Raw genomic sequence first — 26615 nt, 5'->3', positions numbered from 1 at the left:
TAAACCTAAGTGATTAAAAATCAGGGATGTATGAATAACTGTTATTTCATAATGCAAGGCTAAAGACAAAGACAAGACAGCAATTGTACAATTGTACAGTTCTTATTAAGGTAGCAAACCAGGAACTCATAAGCACATTAGAAAAAATATGAATAATTTAGATGTCAACCTGACACATACTGGACTGGCTTCCTTACCTCTTAAAATTCATAAGTTTATACAGGTCTTATAGCATGATTCAGATCTCATAATTTAATGAAACAAACTTAATCAGAGGCATTCATTAAATAACAATTCTGATAAAGAGATAATTGAGAATGACGAATTGAAGACCTACGTTTTTTCCTCTATCATTCTGTGAAAAGTTTTACAAAGGTGTAATTTGCTAATTAAATTGTGTGATCTAAATCAATGTTTCAGGCATGTAATTGCATGGAGTTTTGCTCTTCTTGAAGAAATCATGGAAATTTTTTAACTATCTTCTCATTTAAGATATTGATAACATCTTTTTCTGTACTGTCTTAAAAAGGAATGGACTAAAAGCAGGAAAGACTTAGAATTTGGAGTATATAGAGATTGGATGTGCCTAAAGTTGTGTATTTGAGAGATTCTTTCAGGAGTAAGCTGGTCTTTAGTTTAAGAGCAGCAGTGCACTTAACTGCACTCTCATTTTTATCCCTGTTGGTGGAAGGACAAAAACACATATTCTATGTGACGGGTGTATTTCTGCAATTTTGCACAACTACTTAAATTTTGTTTTCCTCCCCTTTCCTCCTTGCTTTTATGTGCAAAATAATGTCTTAAAAATTAGTGAAGACTCAGTTTAGATGTTTTCGCTGCTTCTTCCTGAAGCAGATAATTTCTGCAACCATGTAAAGAATTAAATATTATTTTGTATTGCATACTGCTGTGAATGGAAGTGATTATTGTCTATCTTTGAGAAGCTCCATCATCAAAAGGTTAGATGATAACTTGATTTGTTAAAAAATACAGAATGTTTAACATCTTTTCATAGATGAATAGAATTCATCCTTCAAAACTGCAAATAAGGCTGAGTGCAGTGCATAATTCTTTATGATAAGGGAAATTACAAACTAGAAATCATCTGTTCTGGAAAAAAAATCCCACAATCCTATTTTTATAATTTTTTAAGGGGATACCTAAAATTTCTGGTTTATTCCAGAAGGTTTTCTAGTTTACTCAATAATAGACCTAGATTTCTTTCTTAAGGAGTACACATTTTCTGTGGTCCATTCATTACTCTTTTCTTTGTCTGGTTAGCTTTGGGGTTTTTTTGTGTTTCTAGAACTATTGTCATTACAGAAATCTGACAGGTCTGATGTGAAATGTCTTTATGACACCACTGGGATACTAAGAATAAGAGGGGGGAAAAATCAATTGGAGTCTCATTTAACTAAAGTTGAATCTTTATTACAGATTTTTTTTACAAATTACCCAACTGCAAGCCATTTTTCCAGCTGCTGGTTCCTACTATTTGCAGTTGGCAAATGGAAAAGCTAAGAACAAGTGGCACAGAGATTGCAGTTTTTGTACTTTCCACAAAATGTTCTCTTTGTTTTAGTGCCCTGTATTAATACTTACTTTTTCTGATTTGTGATTGACCACTTGTACGCTCTGTTATTTTCAGAAATTGCTCAGGTAGCCACAGCTTGAGATTAGCACATCCTTAGAAATGTGACTAATAATTCAATTGTAGTTATTTAGCTTCCAATTGGTAACATTGAGTTAACCATTTCCTAGTAGTGGGACTTCTATTCCATGTGGGGAGGGTTCTGTGGATTTTCCAGTTTTCAGAAGTTTTCCAGAGACAATACTGCCATGGGCTGCAGATATTCAGATATTCATGACTGATATTCAGCCTTGCAGCAGTTCGGGTGGCATGCTGATTTTCACATGCTAGCCCATAACTCAGAGACGTTTAGCACCTACCCATCACAAATTTGACATTCTGACTGTTTTACAGCTTTGCATTCTCTTTATGTTTCTTAGCTAGATGTAAAGACACAGACAAAAACTCCCTGACTTCATATCTTAATGTCCCCATTATTTTTACAAGAGAGGTGACATGAAGACACAAAAACATATTACCATCATGGATAATCCCAAGAACTTTGAGTCATGACAGAATGATAAGTATACATGGCCTCTGCATAGGATAAACCACTTAAGTATCCATTTGTAAAATTTTCTAATCTGAAACTGCTTAAGCATGGTCCTTTGCCCTGAAAAAAATCTATCCCATCTATGTCTGAAATTTCTGGGGTTAATATGAAGGTGGCAAGATTTACAATATCAAATCATCTCCTGTTTTGTATGAACAGTGATATACTCCTAAGTACTACTGGAGCACAACCTTTATTAGACATGACCTGACCAGACTTGTTCTTCTATTGTAGCTCAAGATTAAAGCATTTGTTGCAACATTTTTTAAAGTAATCCTCTCTCTGGCTGACTCATAACAGCTGTAAAGTAATTAGATATTTAGCTTAAGATGAACTGAACCTATAAATTTAAAAGTGATATAATAACCAACACCATTATGCATAGCAAAATGCTTCTGTCATCATTTGAATGCTTCATGCTGATGTCACTATCTGCATTTGATTGAACTGATCTAATACCATCGCTGACAAAAGATGATACCAATGGTGATTATGTATTTTTGATGCATTATGAAGGAGGAAAGACACCAAATAGGAGTCAGAGGCACCATGTGGTGGGAGACGGAAAAGTTGACATAAGGTTCTTGAAATGTCCAAAAGATTGTTCAGAGTTTGTTGCTAAGTGTTTCAATGTCAACACATGCAAAAAGTACACATGCATTGGTTTTCCTTATTTTCTTTACCCACTTTGCCAGTTACCTGGTAGTCTCTCTTTCCTTCCACAGGGCTGGCCATGAAATCATAGTTTTGTTGGTGGTATATTCACCTTTTTTTTTCTGCCCTCTTAGAGGTTCTGATTTGTCAGAAACTTCTTAACAGTAATATTACCTGGTGCTCCTGCAGCAGCTCATTCTTTCTTGACCGTAGTGCCTCAAAATTGTTGACTTTTTCTGATGGGAGAGGTTGACACCTAGAGAAGTAAAATGATTATTTTAGAGCAGATTCAGTCTTTATATTCATAGCCCCCTCCTAACTTACATCACAAGGAGTCCTCAGGCTTTTTTTTCCCTGATGAAGAGAAGACATAATAATAGATAATAAAGGCTTTTATTAAAACAAAACTATGTAAAAACTCGGCCAGAAGAAAAAAAAAGCTTTTCTTTTCTCTTGTTGACAAAAGTAACTTGCTTCCTTTTCACATATACTCTTGTTTCAGTTTGCACTGGTCCTAAGGTATCCTTTAACCTTTTCAGTAATATTTGAAAATACATCATCTACTGTTGGAATTAACTCTAGGAAGTGAGCGGAGTTTTTTCTGGTAGCACAGGTTTCAGAAGACTGAAGTAAAATGACAATTATAAAGATGACAGGCACATTCCTGAAACCTTTTAAAAAGACAGCTTAAGCCTGTGTAAAATGCCTTAGGACTTGAAGGTTAATTATTTGAGTAATGTGTTGTCTCAGTGCAGACCTGAATTCATGAGATAATAATTCATACCCAGAAGTGAAAACGCTCAGTTATGTTCTTCCCACAGTAAACATGAGAGCACCAGTGTTTGTGGGCATCAGTGGCTTCAGGACATGTAATTTCCTTCTGTTTTGAGCTACATTTGTGATTGGTATCATTGGGAAGTCGAAGAGTGCTTAGTTATGCTGTACTCTGTGCAAACATGGAATGAAATAACAGCTTTTTTGAGACCTGATAGAGCACAATAAGGCAGTGAAACAGATGCATCTGTCATGTGAGCCAGCTGATAGTAAATCTCACTAATGTAATTTGTTGTTCTCCTCTGAGTGTAGGGTGCAACCAGAGAGAAAGTCCAAAGATGTTCACCTGAAAATGAGGTGGAGGAAATTCTGGCACTGTGAACTACTCTGCAGTATCAATCACTTTATTGATAAAAGAGAAGTAGAGGTTGGTATGGGAAAAACCTTGACAGTGACAAGAAGTCACCTATATTTGGTAAGGAAGACAGGAAAAAAAAGAAGCAATGTGGTATTACAAAGACTGAAGTCATCTAAGCTGCAATATAAGAACATAATATTTTGCAGCACCAAAGCCAGAATGGAAAAGGCTGGTCTAAACCCCTCCTTACCAGTCACAGATAATAATGTTGTGATGAATGTGTGGCATTTTAAGAGTTGAAGAAATCAAATGTGTTGTTTGGAATAGCCACATCCCTGAGAAAGAGAAAACAGACAATGAGACAATCAATTCAATATTACAGATCGAGTGTCTGTGAGGCACGTAAGCATAAAGAAAGGAAAGTAAGGAAAGTCTGCCAAAACAAAGGCTCAAAATCTCCTGAAGAAATATAAGAGAGACAGGACAAGACTTTTTTTTGAGAATAAAATTGGCCTAGAACAGTCTAGGTTGCCTTGTTTCTCTCGTGTAGCCTTATCTTTTCGTAACTTTGAGGATTAAACAGGAATATCTCATATAACATTAAAAAAAAATCACAGATCTCTATCAGGTCAAGTGAATTTATATTCCTCTATCAGCTAATCAGACAGAGTAATTTTTTTTACTCATTTGAAGAGTGTGTGAAGTAACCCAATTCAAGAACCCAGTGATGACAAGTGTCAAGTGCTCAGTGATATTTTAACCAGGGGAAAATTAACCTGAATGTTACTGGAAGTAAAACCACTTAACAAAAGACATGGTCAAAATGGTAGCAGGAATGGAGAATTACATTCTGTCCTGGTCCCAGGAGGCCATGCCTGCACAGCAGTGGATAGCCTCACAGGGATATGACAGCTCTCTGACCTCTCTTTGCACAGCCTCTTATTTTAGCTACATAGGCACTGCTTCTGTATTCATAGCCTGGTTTCCCTTGGGAAACTGAACTGAAACCATACTGTTTCAACTGTAACAATGGTGTTAGTTCCTCTCTTTTCCCATTCCTTAATAACCCATTATGAAATCTGAGTCAATGCAGCCAAGTTCAGAGATGTGTTTCATGCAGGCAGAGGCAGGAGGCTGACAGTGAGGCTGCAGAGAGGGGCACCAGCCATCACTCCCAGTTGTGAACATAATGCTCAGGGGACCTCCTGGCCATGCACTGTCCTCTGCAAAACTGAGAGCAGTGCTTCCATCAGGGCTAGGGGTTTCCCCTCCTGGAAGAGGATGTGATGTGATGGGAAGGGGCAAAGGGGACATAGCACATTGCACCATGTAAAACTGGCTTTTATTAGCTGTGCTCCTCACACAACAGCAACTGCTCCACAGCTGCAGTTTTACAGCTCAGGCTGAGGATTTCCAGGGGCTCTGCTTCAGGGCTATGAACAGCTCAGTGTCCGTCTGTGGGGTCTGCAGTTAGCTGCCAGAAAAAATAAATAGCCACACAGTATCCAGCACTTCTGGAAGAGGAGGAACAGTTTTCTTACAGTCTTCTCATCTTTCACCCTCTCCCTTTGAACACCTTTATGTTCTGCCAAGTGTTCCCTCTTAAACAGATACACATCTTTGTCCCAGACTTAATTCCTGTCATCAGCTTCGCTTTGTCTGCAATCATCATGATGTTGAAATCACTAGTGAAATGTACAAAAAATGTTTGCAGACATGCATCAGCTTGGCTTACAAACACATGCTTGGAAAGTGGACATTTTCAGCTCTTTAGCGCCTCCCATTTTTGCTCTATGTGTGGCTGTGTGCATGTCATGGTAGCTTGTGGCTTTGGAAGACAGAGTATTTTTAGATTATTGGCACCAGAAACACAGGAGAGACTGGCTCAGAAGTCTAAGCCAAGCTCCATGCTGAACAAAACTTTTGGTTAAGAAAGTGGTGCTTTCTTCTGGCTCCTTCTGTCCCCTCCACCCTCCATCTGGATAATTAAGCTTTTTTACCTCAGGCAAAAAGCCTGGGGAAACTGATACTTTTTTTATTTTATTATTTAAACACAACTATTGATCAAATTTACACAGCTTTAAAGGTCAGCCCTGTGTCCAGTCTCCCTCCTCAAAGCCATGCCCCCTTCACACTCACTAAACTACATCTTGTACCTGTTTTTTAATGGACACATACCAATACACAGCTGGTGATGAGAAAGGTAAACAAAGAAAGGCAGAAGTAATGTGAGCCCATGCAAGAGTTTGTAGTAGTTGTTCTTCAGAACAGAAAATCTAATACTTCTCTTTCTTCTTCAGGAAGGACTTTCTCTCAAGAGAGTCCGTAAACACGGGCAAGCAAAAAGGCAGGGAAGGAGTGAGTCACAAGCTGGAGAAGTCAGATGATATCAGTAGAGTTTTTAGTAGGCAGTAAAACACAGCACAAGCTGCACGCCTGTAGCGTGTGCTGCTTTGAGAAGGGTGTCTAGCCCTTTCTCTCTGATAAGATAGCGTTAAGAAGAGAGAACAAGAAAAGGAAAGCAATATACTTCAATTCCTGGCTCATGCCTTAAGCTATGCCATAGGTGAGGATGGGTTACTGGGGGACATGTCATTTACAGGAAAAAATACCTGAAGGTGTGTGTTGTGGTTTAATATTGGCCGAACACCAGCCACACATGAAAGCCATTCCCTCACCCTCTTCTGCTACAGTTGTACAGAGGAGAGGGAAAAAAACAACGAAGGGCTCATGAGTTGTGATAAGTACTGTGAGAAAAACACTCTAAGGGCAAAAAAAGGTTCAGATTTAAAGGTATAAGGTAAATATATTACTAACAGAGTCAGATGAGAATAATGAGAAGTAAAAGAGGCCTTTAAAACACCTTTTTTCCCCCCCAGCTCCTCCCTCCTTCCCACCAAGAGTGCAGGGAGACAGGGCATGGGGGTTTTGGTCAGTTCGTTATTCAAGATCTTTTTCTATTCGCTCAGGAGAGGAATCTTTCCTCTGCTGTGCCGTGGGGTCTCTTCCACAGGAACAGGACCAAACAGTCATGCCAAAACTGCTGGGCCACTCGGTTCAGTCTTTCAAGGATAGGCTGCTCTAGTTTGGAAGCAAGGGCCCTGCCTGTATTTCTGGAAGCAGGGGCCCTTCTCTTTCTATTCAGGTCTCCCACTGGATCACAGCTTTCTTGAGCATCCACTTGCTCCAACGTGAGCACTTTTCCTTTGGACAGCGAGTGGATCTCCGCATGAACTTAATGTACTACAGAGGGACAATTTGTTTCGTCATAGTCCTCACTACAGCTGGCAGAGGAATCTCAACTCTGATGCCTGGAGCACCTTCTCCCTCTCTATTTTTTTCCCTCTGGCCTTGGTGTCACCATGTTTTCTCTCACATGTCTTAACTTCCTCCTCTTCTCTGACCAGAAGTAAAACTGCTGCTCATAGGTACCACTGCCAACAAGTTTCACAAATTCAAAGTATTCTGCAGAATCCCGCCAAGCCAAGAGGTCCATCTTGTCTAGGGTCCACCCTGGGGAGGTGCCTGCCACCTTTGCACTGTCAGCCATGTGCCCCTGCTGCCTGCGTGCAGCGGCAGCCAGCATGGCGCTGGCGCTATGTAATGCCTCTCTTCATGCAGGGCGTTGGGAAGGAGAAGCCACTGCCGCCACCCCTGCCCTTCTAGCTGTGGCACTGCTGGCCAGCAGAGGCTAGGCAGGCCAGGCCTGCCACGGGCTGTGCCGAGACAGTGGCAGCCACAGTAGTACATCACCGCAGGCTGCGCCACCATTGTGCTGGCAGTGGCATCTCACCATCCCTGGAAAGAACTGTGCTTGCCCTGTTTTAATTTTCTCCTTAAATACATCAAAACAGAGGTGTTACCCACCTCTCTATTTGGCTCAGAAGCATGTCCATCTTCAGAGCCACCAGGGATTGGCTCTGTCAGACGTGGTGGAAGCTTCCAGCAGCTTCTCACAGAGGGCCTTCTCACAGGCCCTTCCTGGCAATGGAAAACCAGGCTGTGCCAAGTCAAGACAATGTGACATGTATGATATTGCAAACCAACAGATCATGACATGATATTTTTGAACCCATGTGTACAAAGATAATCCCCCAGTTACAGGTGATCCTTTTGGTCTGTATGCATTGACACAAACACATACTCTGATGTGCGCTTACATGTGGCCATCAGGTACTCTTACAAGGGCCATGGGGCAAACTTCCCAAACAAATTGAGGTGTATATTTTTGGGTCTGCTGCAGTTACCAACTCTACTTATGTGTAGTCATCATGCTATTAATTCACTCCAACACAGCCCAAATGCTTCCTCTGAAATGGAAACACAGGTATTTCCAGAGTTAGCAGGATAGAGAATTTTGGTTCATTCCACTTACTACATCTGATCCAGCTGATAATTACAACTAGTGGTGCTTTTAATTTATGATATACAATTGTGTTCAACACAATTGTATATCATAAAAATTATTTACAAAAATAAAAGATCTGCAAAAATAAAGATCACAAAAATTCAGATATAAATTGAACACTTGCCAAATGTGAAGTCATGTATTGCATTTTATGTGATGTATGTTTTGTGAAGAGTAGACAGTCTAATAGTTTGAACACTGAAGAGATAAACTCAATATCAATAACTTGTGGTGTTCTCTGACACAATGGAGAGACTACTTAACTGTTAATAGGACACCTTATATATCCAGGAGAATTGCAAATGAACATTTTCTACATCAAGGCTTTTACATGTTTGTCATGAGATGAACTTTCACAAGCACTCAAAACTGTCAGGAAATTTTGTTCCCCCTTTTTTTTTTATCATTGAAGAGGAGAGAGCATCCCCAAACATCCCCTCTTGTCTATGAAAGGTAGAGAATGTGGGGTTTCTCATATTTTCAACACCTTACTGCTCCATTATCATGATGAAGCCAAAATTTCATGCCAAGGGTCAGAGATTTGGTTGTGGAACAACTCAAACATTTGCCTTACCCCATGAAACAGTCTGTGGTTAGCTTTCCTCATCCCTTCCATCTGATCTGTGTCAGTACTAGAATAGAAATTTCATCCACAGGTCCTTGGGTTTTATTGTCTCTCAGACAACAGAAAATTCAGTGAAGACCACTTTGTTCCTCGACTAAGAACTGTATATTTGCATTAAAAAGTCTCAGTTTGCCACTCAGTGATCTGTGCTGCAAGACCAATGTATTTTCCCCCAGACTGCTATGCCAGAAAATAGCTGGGCTAAGAGTCATTTAGTCAAACTGCTGGGGCTGTTGAAACTTCTACTTGACAAGGAGAAAATTTTCCATGTTATTGCAAATTTTTATTGTCTTTGCGCATCAAGTCCTTCTTTATAGACTAGAGAAAATAGCACACTAGTCCAGTGAAGAAGCATTTGAATATTGTGTTCATGCCAGTATTTGCAATTCCTCCATCAGAACAGGTTTCTTTAGTTACTTATAAATAGTTGCTAAATTTAGTATGCCACAAAACAGACCAGTAGAACCATCACTAGTAATCACAGCACATGTTCTATTACCCTTTTTGCTTCATAATTAAAAAAAAAATTAGTTCTATTCATTTACATCTCCATTTTTAGGCCACCTGGAGCATTTAAGAGAGGCAGACCTTGCTACAGACTGTTTGACCATTCTAGCATGTTGAATGTCACTGTATGTGCCGACACAGTATTAGAGCTATAATTGACAAGTGCCTCTGGGGATGGGTGGAGGGAGCACAGGCAGAAAGTTTTAGAGAACTCATGCAGAGGTAGCAAGATAAGCTCTGGAGGTGGGGAGGCATGAGCATGAAGAGGTATTGCCCAGAAAAGGAAAAAGGAGCTATTTAATGTGCCAGGTCTATATAATGTTTAATAGCATATGCAATGTTACAGCTTATGCAACTGCAATATATGAATATAATGCAAGCATGACAACAGTGTTTACAGTTATAGTGTAGCCCTGTTCAGTTCTAAGATAACTAAGAGATTACTTTGATGATGGCAGTGGGTGTCTACAACAGCCTTTGCAGCATGCAGTCATGGAAGAGTTAGCAGTACCCTGCTACGGTAATGATTGCTGCACCCAAATTCCTGGATTTTTTTGGTGCTGAAAGGCCTGCTTTTGTTCCTGAGCATCCCTGTTGATTGCTTAAGGCCTCAGGATGTTGCACGTGGCCAGGGTAATCTGCTAAAAGAACAGCCACCATAGCAGCTGATGCTTACGACCTGATGGTAACAATGCTGGCCCTCTTCTGCTGACCCCACCCTTGTCATCCTTGATTTTTCCATTTAACTGCTTACACAACATGACCTATGGCTTCATTCACTCAATTTTCTGGACAGAGTCATCATTACTGAGTCACTTGCTGACCTGATCCAAAAGTGACAAATCATAATATCTTCCTATTACCATGTCTTCATCTTGAAGCTCTTCTCCAAGGGACACCATTCCCTGAAACCACTCAGAGGTCAGATGGGATCTCTGCTTTCATTAGTCTACACACCCTAAACATGCCATTTTTGCACTTTCTGTCCTAAGTTCTAGTGCTCCAATGGATGACATGAAAGCCTCAGTGGAAAACACTGACCCTCCTGTAGAGGAGGAACCGATTTACCAACCATGGTTTGGCAAGCATTCTGCACCACAAACCCAGTCCTCTTCTTTTTAAGCAAAAGCAGGGGGAGATGTTGCAGTGTGATGCAATATCCTGTTTTAGCTATCCCAGTCCTTTCCCAGGTGTGCCAATACCTTCTCCCTTCCCCTCCCCTTGCCTCCTGCTGAGAGCTGTCCATCAATCTTAACATTCCAGCAAGAGTGTCATATGATTGGCGAAGTTCAAAAGATGCCTCTCAGCCCTGGGACTTTGGGCCATCCAAGTGTCATTTGTCCCCTGAGCCTTCCCCCCTCCTACCTGGGTGGTGGCACACCTACCCCTTCCCTCCCCCTCTCCCTGGGCTTAAAAGACATGGGGACCATGCAGTTTGTGGTTCTGTTGGAGCTGTTACAAGATTCAGAGGTCTGTGACCCTGGAATAAAGCTCTGGATCAAACCCTCCAGCAGAATCTGTCTCCTTTTCTCCTTCACCATCGCCTAAAGCCTTTCCACCAGAGGTAAAACCGAGTTCCTTCTTGCCTGGACTTGTTCCAAGTGCCAGCTGCAACATACAGCCAGCCAAAGGTGTCTCTGAGGTAAAACCACCTCAGTTGCCGCCTCTGGTCCAGCAGCAAGGGTCAGACGAGCCCAGGCACGTTCCACCCGATAATATTGGGATCATATTCCAATATTAAATGAGCAAGAGAATAAATCTTTTCATGACAATATCAGCAGTTTAATTGTTGTCTTACAAATACAGTGATAAGGACAGTAGAACAGAAAAAAATTTTACTCCGACAAGGATAAAACAAAATAGCACAACTTTGGAGAAACAAAGCATGTAACTTAAGCAAACAGAAGTCATTGCAAAACATAACAGGATGCCAGCTAAGCTTTGCAAGACCAACAAAGCAGAAGTTATGCAAAGTGACCATATTGCTTTTTTGCTCAAAATGATAGCTGAGTAACAGGCACCTAAAAAGGACACTGGACATTGAAGACAAACCCCAAAGTACCATATAAGGACTTCCAAAAAGAGGGTGTGACTATGTAAAATAAAGTAATTCATGTACATCCCAGTAATCAGGGATAGCCAATGAGTATTCCATCAGTGTGTATGATTAAACTCTCAGTTTTGAGCATTTACGCAACATTCAGGGCACTCAGTTAAAGGAAGGATTCTGCGAGTGGTCAGCACGCTACAGTAAAGAATGCAGCTTTCTAATACTCAAACCTGTGTTAGAAAGATTTTATCTGGCCAATTTCTGTATCAATGTTAAGGCTTTATGGTTAGGCTGGGACAATGATACATTGGTATACTAGTCTTTCACCACAGGCAATTCTAAATCTGTTTCTTATGTTAACGTAAGTGAAGTTATTAAGGTTTTATTGTGTGTCAGTGGTACTCTGCCCTGCTGTGAACACAGACCCCTACAGACATTGTGTTTTCTCTTCCATATTTATATAAAGATTTTTTCTTTGTTTGATTCTTCCTGATATCATTTCCAATTTACAAAGTATGTCACCTTATGAGCTATGTGACATAGCATGGACCATTTAAAGTGGGCGAGGTTTGGTTTTTTTTTGACTAAGTACTGATAGTAAATCTGATCCTGTCTAAGTGGTTGCAGAGCTGGGGCTGAGCATGGCAAAACACCTACAACAGAGTGTATAACTCATCAGGCTGGTTTTGCTAGGACAGGAGATGGTTATTGAAGGTTCTGAGAAGGAGGACTAGGGATGCAGGACCTGCATCCTTGTCACTCCTAAAGGATGCAGCTGACTGAGTTCACTTGTGCTTTTCCTCTCACCCAACCAGAACCCAATGAGGCCAAGAGCACCTTAAGCCTGATTTCATTTACTTTTAGGTTGTGCTTTGTATGCACTTATTGATATTTTCTAACAAAAACCCTCACCCTTATTTGAATGGAAAATATCTTCCAGATGATCTTACTAGGAGACAATACTTGAGCAATTGTTTCCCTGTATATGACCTTTCAACATTCACATATTCATTTTCTTGTTCTTCCAAGGCTCTGGGAATGAGTAACATTCCAAGCTGTAATGATCCCTCTGTGAAGCTAAATACAATTTCTAGAAGAGCAGTTGCATATCTACTGCCTAGTAAAACATATGCCATATATTATAGCTAACACATTACATTATATAATACAATCTAATGCACTATATTGTACCATACAATATATTGTACTTACTACAATATATTGTATTGTACAATATATTGCACTTAATACAGTACATGGTATCTTTTTCCAGGTGTGTGTTTATAAAGACATTTGGAATTTTTCTTGCTAGTATTTTTAACAAAACTATAAAATAAAGAATGGTAAATTTTCTCCAAACCTTTTTTTTCCTTCCCATTTCTGCAGAAATTGAATGTTTAGTCCAGACAGAACCTGTAATTTAGCTGTTCCATGGCTCCCATCACCTTTGAGTCACATTCCCAGAGGGTACTACAGCTTGCATGATTGACTCCCACCATTGCCTAGTTGTCTTTTAAGTAATGTTATGTCTCATATCCCATATCACAAAAAACTCTTCCTTCCCTGGGAAGCTCTAAAAAAATTTGGTCAAAAAATCATCAGATTAAAATTAAAATTGGTGAAAAAGGTAAGGTATGTTAGAATACAGCGGAGTGGAAAGTTAGGCCTATCCTGAAATATATTCTTGATTAGATTTTAAACTACACATAAGCTTCAAACACTTGTTGGCTTAATAAGGTATGTTTGATGGAAGTAGCCATTTTTTCACTATGAAGATTTTGAACTTTTTTTTTTTTCCACTTTTCAGTTACAGAGTATTGTGGCCTTACTGTGTTTTAATTACACTTGTGTAGAAATATGTCCCAACAAAGATAATTTCATCTTGGGAACACTGGCATTTGCATATTGTTGAGTACATTCATTAAGGTATGTATGTGCCCAATTTTCAGAGAAGACATTAGCAGATCATTAATCATTTGCATTCATTTACTGCTAGGTTGGTGATTGAATTTCTGCCAGCCTTACTAGAATAAGCTGTCACACAGTATTAGTCACTTTTTTTGCATTACGTTGGTGACAGAGGAAGTAGAACTTCTGGGAATTATGCAAAGCTCTTTTAGTGGTGGTGGCAGGCCTACACCTCTTTGAAATACCTCAAGGGATGGTGACTCAACCACTTTCCCTGTTCTAGCCTGCTCAAGACCACCCCTAAGCAGAGAGATTTTTCCTAATATCCAATCTAAACATCCCCAGGTAAAACTTGAGGCCATTTCCTCTCATCCTGTCACTTGTTACTTGCAAGAATAGACCAACCTCCATCTCCCTACAACCTCCTTTCGTGTCATTGTGGAGAGAGATAAGCTGTCCCTGAGCCTCTTTTTCTCCAGGCTAAACAACTTCAGTTCTCTCAGCTGTTACTCATAACCCTTGTGCTCTACACCCTTCAATTCACTGGCTCTTAAATCTGAATTTACAGTTTTGTTCTGGTTGTTGGTTTTTTTTTTTAATTATATCCAGTACTTTATAGTTTACAGGACTCAGTAACCTCAATAAGTAAGCTGTCAATAAACTGCCTTATACCACTACTGATCCTCTTTTACCAGTTTATAAAATAGGTCTCCACCAAGAATTTCAACCCTTAATCACTGAAGTCTTGCTAACAAATCTTGGTAGTAACAACCATACATCCGCGTCATGTAAGAAGACTTCCAGATCCTCCACATTTTCTTGAGCTTTATGCATTAATATGGAGGTAGCTTATATTAATTTAACATTTTGCTTGTAATAATCTTACTATTCAATTATGATTATATTCTTCCTTCACAGTTCTCAAGCTCCATCAATGCAATGAAATATTTTCTGCCTGTAAAAGTCATTCCAGATTTGTATAAAAGTAATTAGAGTATCAACTGGTAATTATGAGGTGAATGTTTTAAGTAAATTTATTGGGTTGCATGGTCTGGTTTTGGTAGCAATGGGGCTACAGAGATGTCTTCTATGAGAAACTGCTGGAAGTTTCTTTCATGTGCCTGGAAAAATCCCTGGTGGCTCAAAAGATGGACATGTTGCTCGGCTAATTAGAAATGATGGTAACATTTCTCTGATAATGTATTTAAGAATTCAAAACCAAAAGGGGTTGCAGAGCTGTAATTGCAAGCAGAGAAGAGCAGAGAGAGAACATGTGGGAAGAACAACTCTGCAGACACCAGGGTCAGTGGAGAAGGAGGGGCAGGAGCTGCTCCAGGCACTGGAGCTGAGATTCCCCTGCAGGCTGTGGTGAAGCAGCTGTGCCCCTGCAGCCCATGGGGATTCACAGGGAATGCAGAGATCCACCTGCACCCCATGGAGGTGCCCATGCAGGAGCAGGTGGATGCCTGGAGGAGGCTGTGATCCAGTGGGAGACCCATGGAGAGAGGGGCCCTGGCCCCAGGCTGGAGCAGCCTGTCCTTGATGTACTGCACCCTGTGGAAGAGTGACCAACATTGCAGCAGTTTGAGGGGGACTGGTGCCCATGGGATGGACCCACATTACAGCAGTTCACAGAGAGTTGTTGCTCCTGAGATGGAGCCATGTTGGAGAAGTTGATGGAAAACTGTCTCCTATGGGAGAGTGCCCATTGTGCAGCAAGGGAACAACTCCTCTTCCTGAGCAGTGGGAGAATGATGAACTGATGAAAATCAAAATATTTGAGTAAATTTCCTTTTATGGAACAGTTTTCCTTAAAAAAAAGTTTTCCTTAAGAATTGTTTTTTTCCTCATGCACAAAGTGACATTACACACATTTTTGAATAATAATAATGTCTTACATTTTACAATCTTTTATCAGGAAGTACTAATTAATCAACTGAACAGCAACTCCTTATTCTGTTTTGCATTATTATGATGTTGGCATGCAGCTGACAGCTAATTTGAGAGATAGACAGAATATTTAAATATCAAATACATTTCTTCAGCCTAGTCAGAAAAATTGCTATGCAATAAGAAGCATTTCCCATGCTGAAATGATTGCCAGGTAAATTTGCTGAAAATTTGTCAGGCAGCAAGTAGTTTATTTGGAGTCAGGATGATCAAATACCTACACAATATTAACACAGAATCATGAAGTCACAGAAACGATACAAATTAAAATTTATTCCAGTGCATAATTTCTTGGAAAAAGCTTGTTGCACAAATGTATTTGCCATACTACTGGAAATAAAGTAAGGCATTGTGCATCAAATTGTTATCAGGAAATCAGGGAGTTTTCCAGTTTTCTTTGGAGTTTATTGTTGTTGATATTGTTGTTGTTGTTTTTCCAGAAACCTCAAAATGAATGTGGAAGAATTCACAAGGCAAACTGGAAAGAATAAAATGAGATGAGCAAAACAGAAGACTAAAATAAAGGAAAATGGGAAGTATGGCTTAATGGTGGTAATGTTTGATGGTCATCATAGCATGGTGATGCTATGTTGTTGGTTGGACTTGATGATCTCAAAGGTCTTTTTCAATCCTAATGATTATATGATTTTGCAAGATAGGAATATATGATCTGAGTTTTACAATGAAAGTGAAGGGGAAAAGTACAAAAAGTAATGAAATGTGCTAATGGAAAACAAAAAAGTAGTGTGGTAAGTCTGTACTCCTACTGCCCAAGGATACATTTTTCCTCCTTTTAGCTTGTGGGTTAAATCAATATGAAATTTTTTTCCAGACTTTTCATTTTATTTTATGTTGTCCAGTCATTATATCCTGCAGAGGTGAAAATTATTATCATTGTTCAGAAAAGGTACCAGTTACTGCTTTGGCCAGAATATAACTAACTAAAAGAATCCTGAATACTGGTTTTCAGTACATTTTTTTTCTTTAACAATAAAATGACAGTGCTTTAGTCTTCTCCTTTGGAAGAAGTTGTTGGAAAGAATTGTTTATTAACTGTCTCTCCCTATTCTACCCAGCCACATGTTTTCACAGATCTCAAGGGAACCAGTATCTTTGAGACTTCTGTCCACTTGGATTGGAATGGCATTGGACAGTAAAATAGGAGGAGGTGAGAAAGACAGGTGCAGATAAACAAAGAGGTATAATGGTCCACTATGTCCAGTTGTCTCCAGGAAAATCCCCTAAAATAACTCTGTGAAGCAATACTTAAATTTTTCCTATCCCCATATGCCTCCTTGCTCTACTTTGTAGAGAAATGTAGAGACCAAAAACTATTGAATAGCTACATTTGTCTGTAAGGATCACAAGACTTTTCTCTCTCTGTACAAAGCGCAAAGAGCCTTTCACATGAAATGAGCACATGCTCTGTTTCCATATGTCTTGTCATCTTCCTTTATGGCCCAGGACATTCAGAGCACATGCAATGCAGAGCATGAATTCATAGCAAGAACACTTTGCTTCCCTTTCAATTTCTTACTGGCTTAGAGAGATAACCAAGCAGAAGTTTCCCCTAATAAGAATATCAGCTGAAAAAATAAATTAGATAATTAGCTCAAAGTAACTCATCATATTTGCTGTGTATTCTAGTCTGTTGCTTGTTTTGCTTCCCTTCCATAGCCAATACCTTTTGTCTTATATAACAAGCTATTATTATTAGGCTAACGTCACTCAAAAGTCTGACTCAGCTATTAATAATACTAAAGATAAAGGAGCACTTACTGCTGGCTTTCAGATGGGTTTTAAGTTATTCTGTTCCCACTGAGTCAGGAGCTCTTTGCCAAGAGCTTTTGAAATCTTCCACTTCTGCCATTTGAACTTGTGCCTTTTTCACAATAGTAAGCAGCACATTCAGACCCTCAGTATGTACACCCACACACCATGTCCTGCTCATACATCAATTTACATTTACTTTGTTATTCTGCCAACCTTTCTTAATTCTACCAGTCATCCTTCCTTTCTGCAATTCAAATGAGTCATGGAATCCTTCGACCTGTTGTAGCACAAGAAGTTTTCCTACATTCTTGTTGAAAATTGCTTCCTGAGAGCCTCACTACAAGCAGTGACTTTAAGTACTTTCTAAATAAGGTCATGAGAATTATTTCTGTAAGTATGTATTCATTTAGCAGCTGAAGTACCCTAGCTCCATAATGCGTTCCCCAGCAATATTTTTGGGGAATTTTAGCTCCTACCTTAATCAATAAAATCGATAAAATTGATAAAATCCCTGTTTCAGGACTGGGAGAAATGCTCTTCAACTGTGGTCCCTTAGATTGTAAAGCTCTGTATTTGGTCTGGCTGAGATGGAGTTAATTTTCCCACAGCAGTCCTCACAGCGCTGTGCTTTGCATTAGTAGCTGGAAAGGTGTTGATAACACAGCAGTGCCTTGGCTGCTGCTGAGCAGTGCTGGCACAGCACCAGCTTCTCCTTTCACCATTAGGCTGGGATGAGCAAGACCTTGGGAGGGGACAGAGCCAGGACAGCTGACCCAAACTAGCTGAAAGAATATTTCATATCATGTTATGTCTGGTCAGCAATACAGCAATACAAGCTACAATACAGCAATACAAGCTAAGGGAAAGGAGGAGGAAGTGGGGGAGGGGGGGAGAATATTTGTTCTTATGATGTTTATCTTCCAGAGCAATTGCACATACAGAAGCTTTATTTCCCAAGAGGTGGCTGGACATTACCCGCTGATGGGAAGTAGGGAATAAATCTATTGTTTTCCTCTGCTTCCACATGCAGCCATTGTTTTTACTTTATTAAACTGCCTTATTCTTGACTATGTGTTTTTTCCATCTTTCTCCCCTCCTCCAGTCCTCCTGAGGAAGGAAGTAACAAAGTGGCTTGGTAGGCACCTAGTATCCAGCCAGGGTCAACCCACCACAAACTCTTAATTTTGCACAAATTCTAATCACAGGCCTTCTGTGAGCATACCTAAAGGGGTCTGTAACATGTTTCTGCATTGTTTCCTTCTAGAACTCTGCTTTCTCCTCATGACTGGACTAAACACACAAATCTTCTTAACAGCTGCTGAGTTGTACACAGGTAACAGCTATTCAGTTTGCTAAAGCATGCTAAACTCAAATGGTCATTCATTACAGTAACAAGACACATCAATCACCACAGCATAACTCTGCCCCTTTCTATACCTAAAGATTTCAATTAAGTGCTTAGAAAAGCAAGTTAAATAAATCTACTCCTATTAAATGAGAAAATAGGAAAAAAAGACATTTTTAGAAGCATGGTGGTGATTCCACAGGGCTCAGAAACCTGTTATACAATTCGTCATGGGGGTTTTTAGGCTCCTGTTTCATTCAAGCAGATCAACTCTAGAGATAATTAGTCTTCTGCTGCTTCCTTTCTGCTTTCCAGAGTTGTTTGAGAATTCTCTGAAGAAATTTAAATCTCTCTTACACATTGTCCCAGGCACAGTTAGGGAAGTTTTGGCAAACTTCTCTTAAGAAGGGAGGGGTGCAGATGGTTGAGATGATTGGGGGGGGGGCGCGGGGGGGGGTGTAATTAGTGCACAGCAGCATCGGGGTGAATCCTAAATTTAAAATTAGTTCAAAACTAGGATTTGGATGATTACTACTTATCATTGCTTGAAGAAGCTCAGAGTCCGTAACTTAGTCTGGCTCAGTGGAAGAAGTATGGGATTAGGAAAGCTGAGACATTGGATTCTGTTTCCACATTTTCATTGCTCAATTATTTTCAATTCCTTCTGTCTCTCCTCCCTGCCCATTTGGATCACCATAAACAGTAAGCTCTTTGAAGCAGAGACCATCTCAACACATTCTGTGCAGTTACAAATCATTGTCTTAAGACTTTTGCTTATCTAAAGATTTTTCCTTTCAAAGATACACTGGTGGCTACAGCAGAGCATACTTTCAGAAGAGAAACATCCTGCACATCAATACTCTTGTTAATCATGTTCAACTCGTTTAGCAGCTAAAAAAAAACAGAAAAGGATGTTGATCCCAAGAACCCAAATTTTTACCTTATAGCTGTCTCTTAAATCTTGCTCAAAGACAAATAGTGAAAATTAGATGGATAGACAAAATTTCATCTGCTGAAAACTATTTCTGTCACATGAGCATCTGATGGGTGTTAAATGTACTCAGTGCAGACAGCTCAGTGTGCAAGCTGTAGTGCAGGCTGCAGACTGAGCTCTGCCAGGACATGGGCCTGAGCCTAAGCAAGACGCAAGAGGCCGTGGACTGCTGACCCTTTGCACATCAGAGGGCACAGGGACCTGTGGCTGGCCAAGGGATGGGACACTGAGGCACAGCAGGATCCGAGGGCTCTGGATGAAAAGGGAGACTTTGGTGTGCTTAGACTGTGAAAGTATAAAAGCCATGGGGTTCCTTTGCTCAGTGTCCCTCCTCAGAGGCACCAGCTTGAGCTATTATCTTGTTATTTAGTTATCACACCAAGATTAAACTATTTTAAAGATCTTGACATGTGAGACTTTGTTTTAGGAAACTTGGGGTTGAGCCAGTGAGGAATGCTGGTCTGACTGTGAGCAGGGAGATGTAGCTGCAAAGGGATCCCAGCTCAGGTGGTGCAAATGTGACTGCCAGAGTGGCTCCTGGGTGGTTGGACAGGGAAGCTTCCTCAGCATGGAGATTTCCTGTTACAGTCAAAGAGTTTTTCCCTTGTGCCCTGAAACTGAATGGAACTCATGCCTGGGCAGTGATGTCTCAGGATGCACCTTAGTGATTGACTGAGAACCAGAGAATTCTCCTGAAAAATGGTCTTGGGAAATTATTTTCCTTCTGTTTGCAGATGTGCAGACCATGGCAGAACTACTTGGTGTGATACCATGGCTCTTCTGCTCAGGTTTGCCTGACTCACACTGTAACAGGGACGGCGTGAAAGTTACTCCTTATGTTTCTCTTGACATTTGGGGCACTTTGATCTCACTACAAAGTGTGCAGCTTTCTCCATTAACTGATCACCTATTCAAAGACGTGAGGCTGAGATCTTCAGTATTTTGACACAGTGACCTATTTTTTTTATCAACCCTTTAGCCTATGTATCATAAGTAGTTTTACCGTCTCATTTGGGTGTTGTTAGGAGACGATATTTTATAATATTGCATATTTCTAAACTACAATAAGATGAATGCCATAGACAATAAATACCAGCAGACATCAACACATTATTCAAAGCATTACCCCTTTACTCAGCTAGAAAGTATATGTTCTCTGATCAGAGGATTTATGTTACTCCTCTTATGACACTAGATCAACTTAGATCAACTAAATTATTAGGTATAAAATTTTAAATACCTTTTTAGCTTCCCTCAAAATATTTTACAATAGTTAATGAATTAAATTGTATTTTAAGCTCACACCTTCTCATCTCAAAATTCCTTTATCATTTTGGAAGATAGCAATATAAAGAAGACATAAAAAAGCTTATTTTTTCATTTAACATGCACAAAAGTAATATTTAATTGCTATTTAAACCTGAATGATGAGCCAGAAGTTGGCATACACCACAGTTTAGCTAGCATTGCTACACAGGCTACATTAGCAAAGAAGCCACCCACACAATAAAAAGGAGCTATTCTGCTGCTAGACATAAATCACGTTGCTGAAGGACATAATCTGTACCTACAATGGACACACGTGTAAGAGTGTTGTGGGTTTTATTTGGCACAGAACCACTACATTGACTAGAAGCACTGGCAAACCTCAGATCTAAGCATTAAATGCTCAGACTCTATTCACCTCCACAAAGGACCTGCTGGACCAGGGAGCTAATGACAGGGAAATGGTACTGCAAGCCCACTAAATGGAAGCAGGCAGAGGCATCAAAAAGGTGAAGATCTGGTCCCATCCAGAGCACAGCTGTGTGGGATGGGCATGTAATATTTATTTATTAGGTCAGCAGTGAGTACCCACACGCCCATGGCCAGGAGGAGGTAGGCAAGCAGCCTCTCAGTCACTGTGCCTCCTGGGCCAGGACCTAACTTTTAATCAAGACCATTCAGAAGTGATGCCTGAGCAGAGCCAAGGAAGGCACCTGAAGTCAAGATGCAGTGAAAGAGGGATATAGGAAAACAAAATCCAGCTGGGGTTTGAATAACCATATCTCAGCATAAACCAATTAAATACTTAGGCCACTCTTTTTCACTTTTCTCCTTTTAATACCTGTGTGGTGGGACCTAAGCTGATATGTAGGTTAGAAAAATGCTGGAAGTAGAAGCATGTGCTAGAGGAGCAAGTTCCAGCCAAGACACATGGGAAGGCAGCTTTTACTCTAGCTACCTACATTAGTTTTATAAGCACTTCTATGAACAGGTGATATGGATGCACTCATGTTTCATGAAAAAAAACCTAATTAACTGGTATGTGGGCCAAATTAGAGAGAATCACTCACATCTTAACACTAAGCAGACCAATGCAGCTATTAATTAAAATAATGCTTATATTCTGTAACCATTTCCTACATGATCTGAGGTTCCATTTTCTCTGTAGCATCACTGAAGGTTATGGGGGTTTTGAGTCCTTACATTACAATCAGGAAGAAAAGTATGACCACATAATTGCAGTTTGCATTTTATCTTCTGAACTAGCTTATGTCAGTAATGTCAAAAGTCAAGTTTCTGAACTCCACTATCTTATCTTGTGCATTTGACATACCTGAGCTCACACTGTGTGTTTCTTTGCGTGTACGCTTTCAGAGTTATTATATCAGTAAATTATCTGTAAGATGAAAAATTCTCTTTTGTAAATGCCAGAGTTGCTCTGTCTGTGGACTGTGCAATCTTCATTAAATTAAGGTTATTTAGTGCAAAGAAGCACATCTCAGCTTTGAAGATGATGAGGTCATCTTCTTCATGGTTCCTCCTTGTGAAAAAAGCCATGCTAGAGAGGGAATTTTCTGATGTTTGTTTTGCTAAAATGGTCCCTTCAAGACACTTCCACTTGTTTCAAATTAGGGGAAACCCAGCTGCTCATTTTACAAATGTATGGACCAATGTAAACTGTTACAATCCCACAGCAGAGTCAGTGTAAAGACAGATGTTTTCAGCTCCTGATAAAGGTCTTTCGAACTTCCTCAGTTAGCCTTTTGCTGGCATGCTGTTGAGGGTTCACAGACCCCTCTGCTCCACATGACATCTGTAGAATCAATAAACTAGCAGTTTCGGTAGTAGATTCCAATAAAGAGTTTGAAACTTTAATTTTCAAATATTCTTGAACCTGACTCAGATGCTTATGTACACTAGTCCTTAAGCTTATTTGTTCTTTAAAAGTTATTTTTCCTAACATGAAACACAGAAATTAATTTTTCTTTGAAGTCAGTTGAAATCATAAATCATTATTTTGAGGACTGGGGCCAGAAAATTGTTTCCAGTATACAGGAGCAAAGATGAAAGCAACATGGACTGTGAAAGAGAAAGCCAGTCTTTCTCAGTAAGAGCAAATGGCAAATATGGGTTTCCTTTTTGGGTCAAATTTTGTCTGACACAGAATATTCTTCTTTTAACGTGTGCAATATCCCATCACTATTTAAAACATTCTGTGAACTTTTAGGGCAGAAACAACAAAGTCAACAAGCAATACAGCATAATGGGAACTCTTGACAGGGAGATAGGCAAGAATGAATGGAGAAGGTAAACTGGACTTGACTGAGGCTTTATTTTCCCTTCTTCCATGCAAATACTGTTTCTTTGAAGTAACATTAGCAAAAGCAATTCAAAGCTCAGCTATGTGTACAAAGCACTGTTATTTCTTTACAGAAACTTTTGTCGTAATAAAAAAAGTAAGACCTTTTACCTTGATACAGAGCTTTTCATCTTCAAAGCATTCTCACAAATACATTTTAGCTAATCTGAACACCCCTTAACACAGTTGATGTTGATTACTATCACAATTCTGACTTCAGGAGGGACAGAGTTTAAATTATGCATATAGACAAAAGTATTTGATGTCTGAAGAGGGATTAAAACTCAAGGGTCACTACATCTTAATGCCCGCAACAGACCTTTTCTCAGCTTTGGTTTGTACTGTGAAGAATTATCTTCCTACACACAAACTGTTTTCTATATTTACCTAAATAATATACTATTTTTGTAATTAAAGTGTTTCTTACACTAACATGTTTCTGTCCATGTGATCAAGGTTTCCAAATTCTGTCAGCCCTACGACCAAAACTGTTAGAATAGTTGTGGAGGACTTAAATTGTCAGGTCTTCCCAGACTTCTAAGGACTTTCAGGGTTTTCAGGTATTGACTACATGTAGAGCTCCACAAAAATTCCCCTTGAGACATAGAAAAATTACTTTATATTTAAGTTTGAAAGGCATTCATCTGATATATTAACTACCTATTTTCATCTAAATGTTCTTTTGTATTTTTTGAATGGTGTAATGGTTAAATTATTTTTACACATTATTTTAACTTCAGCTAAGGAAACACTGCCCATGAGACAAAGCCAACAAAAACACTGCAAAATCAAAGCAGAGAAATTCCAAATAATTGTGCATTTATTTTATTTTTGAAAAAATGAAACATCATATAAATGTTCTTTTTATTCAGATAAATGGATTTACAATTCATCATTTAGAATATGAAGTACAAAATGCGATCTCTGGGAAAATACAAACCTATCACTTTATTTTACGGCACTCTTTTCTGCAATGCCATAAATGGAATTGTGAACTGAAGTTGCAACATCTCTAGTAGTCCTGTAACAAGCTTTTTATAAGAAATTCAGCAGAGGAGAACTGTAGGATTAAACAGAAAGACTTGCCAAGAATTATTCATTAAAAGATTCTGTACACTAAAAGCAGAAAATATGCCTTCAACAGAAAAAGAAATACATGGCAAATTTCAGTCGTATTGTGGTATTATGGCTACACACTGAAGCCATAAAAGAAGTTAGCTGTAACTTCAACTGAAGAAGTTAAGATGTAGCATCACTCATGCCCTTCTTTCTCTTTATGTCACGATTTTCCAAAGTAAATTTGTTACCAGTATGGTCTACATTTTGACTGCAGTAAGAAAGTTTCAGCCTTTGTAACACACATCCCAGCAGCGAACCGAGATCGCCAGCACACACCAAAGACAGTGTTTAAAAAAAGAAGCGTTCAAAAGTGTTTAAAGCTGCACAGAGAGCACATTCCAGCTGAAGCGTGAGTTCAGCACTAGCTCCTACTGCCTTAAGTTATTGGATATATCCATTTCTTTCTGTATACAAGGAACTACCTCAAGATCGTAGCAGTTAAAATGTAGGACGTATGTCCAGTGATGAATCTGAGCCTGCATTTACTAGCAAACACTGACAGTTTTTAACAGACAGGTTAAGTGGCATGTGAGAATAGCATGACTGGTGGCCAAGGTGTCTCCAGTCGATAAAGTTGCTTCAAAGAAAATATATCAAACACTTTTACAAGCAAGTACTCTCAATTAACAAGATAGTGGCTCTTTTTGAAAGCTATACATTTTAGTAAAAATATAGATATAAATTTGTAATACCTATAGCAATAAAATGCATAAATATATAAAAACTATTGATGTGTCTCAAAATGTAGGATTATGGTACAGTAAAACAAATGTTCTTACAAATGTAAACTAAATGTATTGGACTGGTAGCAACAAGAAAAATACCACAGATAGGAAAATCTTAAGTATTAATACACAATAAAATGTCTATCTTTTTCTATCACTGCAAGCTCTGTTTAGCTTGGAGAGCTAAACATCCATGTTTAGCATGAACATCGTTTAGCTTGCGTTTAGCTTGGAGAGCTAAACATGTGTAAACTTTCTATGTGTCTGTACTTCAAAAAGAACTATTTTTCTATTTTGCAAAATGTGCTCCAGTTTGTTCTCAGACACCTCTTTGGGTACTGAAAAGACAACCCTTAATTCAGAGTACATTAGAACTCTAAATTAATTAGGTTTTTTTAATTAAAACAAACCTCTTTTACTTAGTTAAAAATATTCTAAATTAGGAATTTTCATGTAGGTTAGAATTAGAATTTAGCTCTCATTTTGCCGTTTTGGCACTCCAAGGCTAATTAGCACTTTTTCGCTTCGTGTTGCTGGGGTTTTTTTGCTTCGGGCATGTGTGGCTCCACCTCTGTTGGCAAATCCAAGGATTTGAATGGGGGGTGGAGGGGCGCGAAGTCAAATAAACCGCTGTTTTCGGGAATATGGAAAGGCGGTCCGACTGAAATCCGACTGAAATATAGACCCTCTGACAATTACGTTTTCAGAGAGACCGAGCCAGGGTTCGGCAATCTGAGCACACAGTTGCACCTTTAGGTAGACAAGCTATTTCCATCACACCTCCCGTAGCACCACTCCGGCTCCACGCAGCGGAGGCTCCCAGAGTCGCCGCGGAGCCTGCGGGTGGGAAGGATTAAGGAGCAAGCACGACGGGCTTGCGGCGTTGGGCACGGCACGGCTCCCGTTCCCCTCACGGCCCGGCGCTCCCGGGCTCGCGGCGCTTCCGGGCCACAGCGCGGGCGGGTGCTGCCCCCTGGCGGCGCGCGGCGCCCTTCCCCGGCGGGCTGAACGCGGCCCCCGCGGCACCGCCCCGCCCTCCCGCCAGCATGGCCGCCGCCGCCGCTGCCGCCTCCGTGCCTGTGAAGGTAAGCGTGCTTCCGGCCAGCGGCGCCTCAGGAGGGAGGGAGTGGCGTCCATCGTCGCCCGCAAACCCTCCCCGCCGCCGTCTCGGGGCGGGTGCGGGAGCCAGATGGCGAAGGCCGTCCCGCTGCCCTCCCACGCTGCCGACCGCGTGCCGAGAGGCGCTGCCTTCTCTGCTTGCTTGCTTCCTTCCTCCTTCTCTCCCTCCTGCCCGCTGCATTTTTCCCGCTTCCCGCCGCCTTCCCACCCTCCTGCTGCGCTGCCTGTCGGGAGCGGGCCCGGGAGCGCGGGGGAGCCGCGGCTCTGGGGGGCGGCGCCCGCCCGAGCGCTTCCTCGCCAAGGCCCGTGCAGGGGCGCCCGCGGCCGTCCCGGAAGGGACAATTTTTTTTTTTTTATTTTTTTTTAATTCGGAGAAATCGCCTTTTCCGGTTATCTTACCCATGTGCGGTGTGTTGGGTTTGTCAGTGAGAGGGATCGTGGCGGGCCTGTAGCTCTGGGCTCTGTTTTTAAACGTGCACGGAGCTCTAAGCTTTGGTA

General features: G+C 40.3%; 1 protein-coding gene and 1 long non-coding RNA gene across 2 annotated transcripts in view; both read left to right on the top strand.

Annotated features, from left to right (window-relative positions):
- Positions 1 to 23606, top strand: part of LOC143692033 (uncharacterized) — a 39832-nt gene extending 16226 nt beyond the window's left edge. The window contains exons 3-5 of the long non-coding RNA XR_013179893.1: positions 15858 to 16585; positions 18455 to 18523; positions 20264 to 23606. This is a non-coding gene — a long non-coding RNA (uncharacterized LOC143692033). The remainder of the gene's footprint in view (positions 1 to 15857; positions 16586 to 18454; positions 18524 to 20263) is intronic.
- A 2290-nt stretch (positions 23607 to 25896) lies between these two features.
- Positions 25897 to 26615, top strand: part of MTAP (methylthioadenosine phosphorylase) — a 32354-nt gene continuing 31635 nt past the window's right edge. The window contains exon 1 of the mRNA XM_054652059.2: positions 25897 to 26083. Within this exon, the coding sequence (XP_054508034.1) occupies positions 26045 to 26083 (39 nt within the window). The 5' untranslated portion in view covers positions 25897 to 26044. The remainder of the gene's footprint in view (positions 26084 to 26615) is intronic.

This window comes from Agelaius phoeniceus, chromosome Z (assembly GCF_051311805.1).
Source record: "Agelaius phoeniceus isolate bAgePho1 chromosome Z, bAgePho1.hap1, whole genome shotgun sequence".
NCBI classification, from domain to species: domain Eukaryota; kingdom Metazoa; phylum Chordata; class Aves; order Passeriformes; family Icteridae; genus Agelaius; species Agelaius phoeniceus.
Note: the sequence above shows the minus strand (reverse complement) of the source record. Positions and strands in the feature narration are given on the sequence as shown.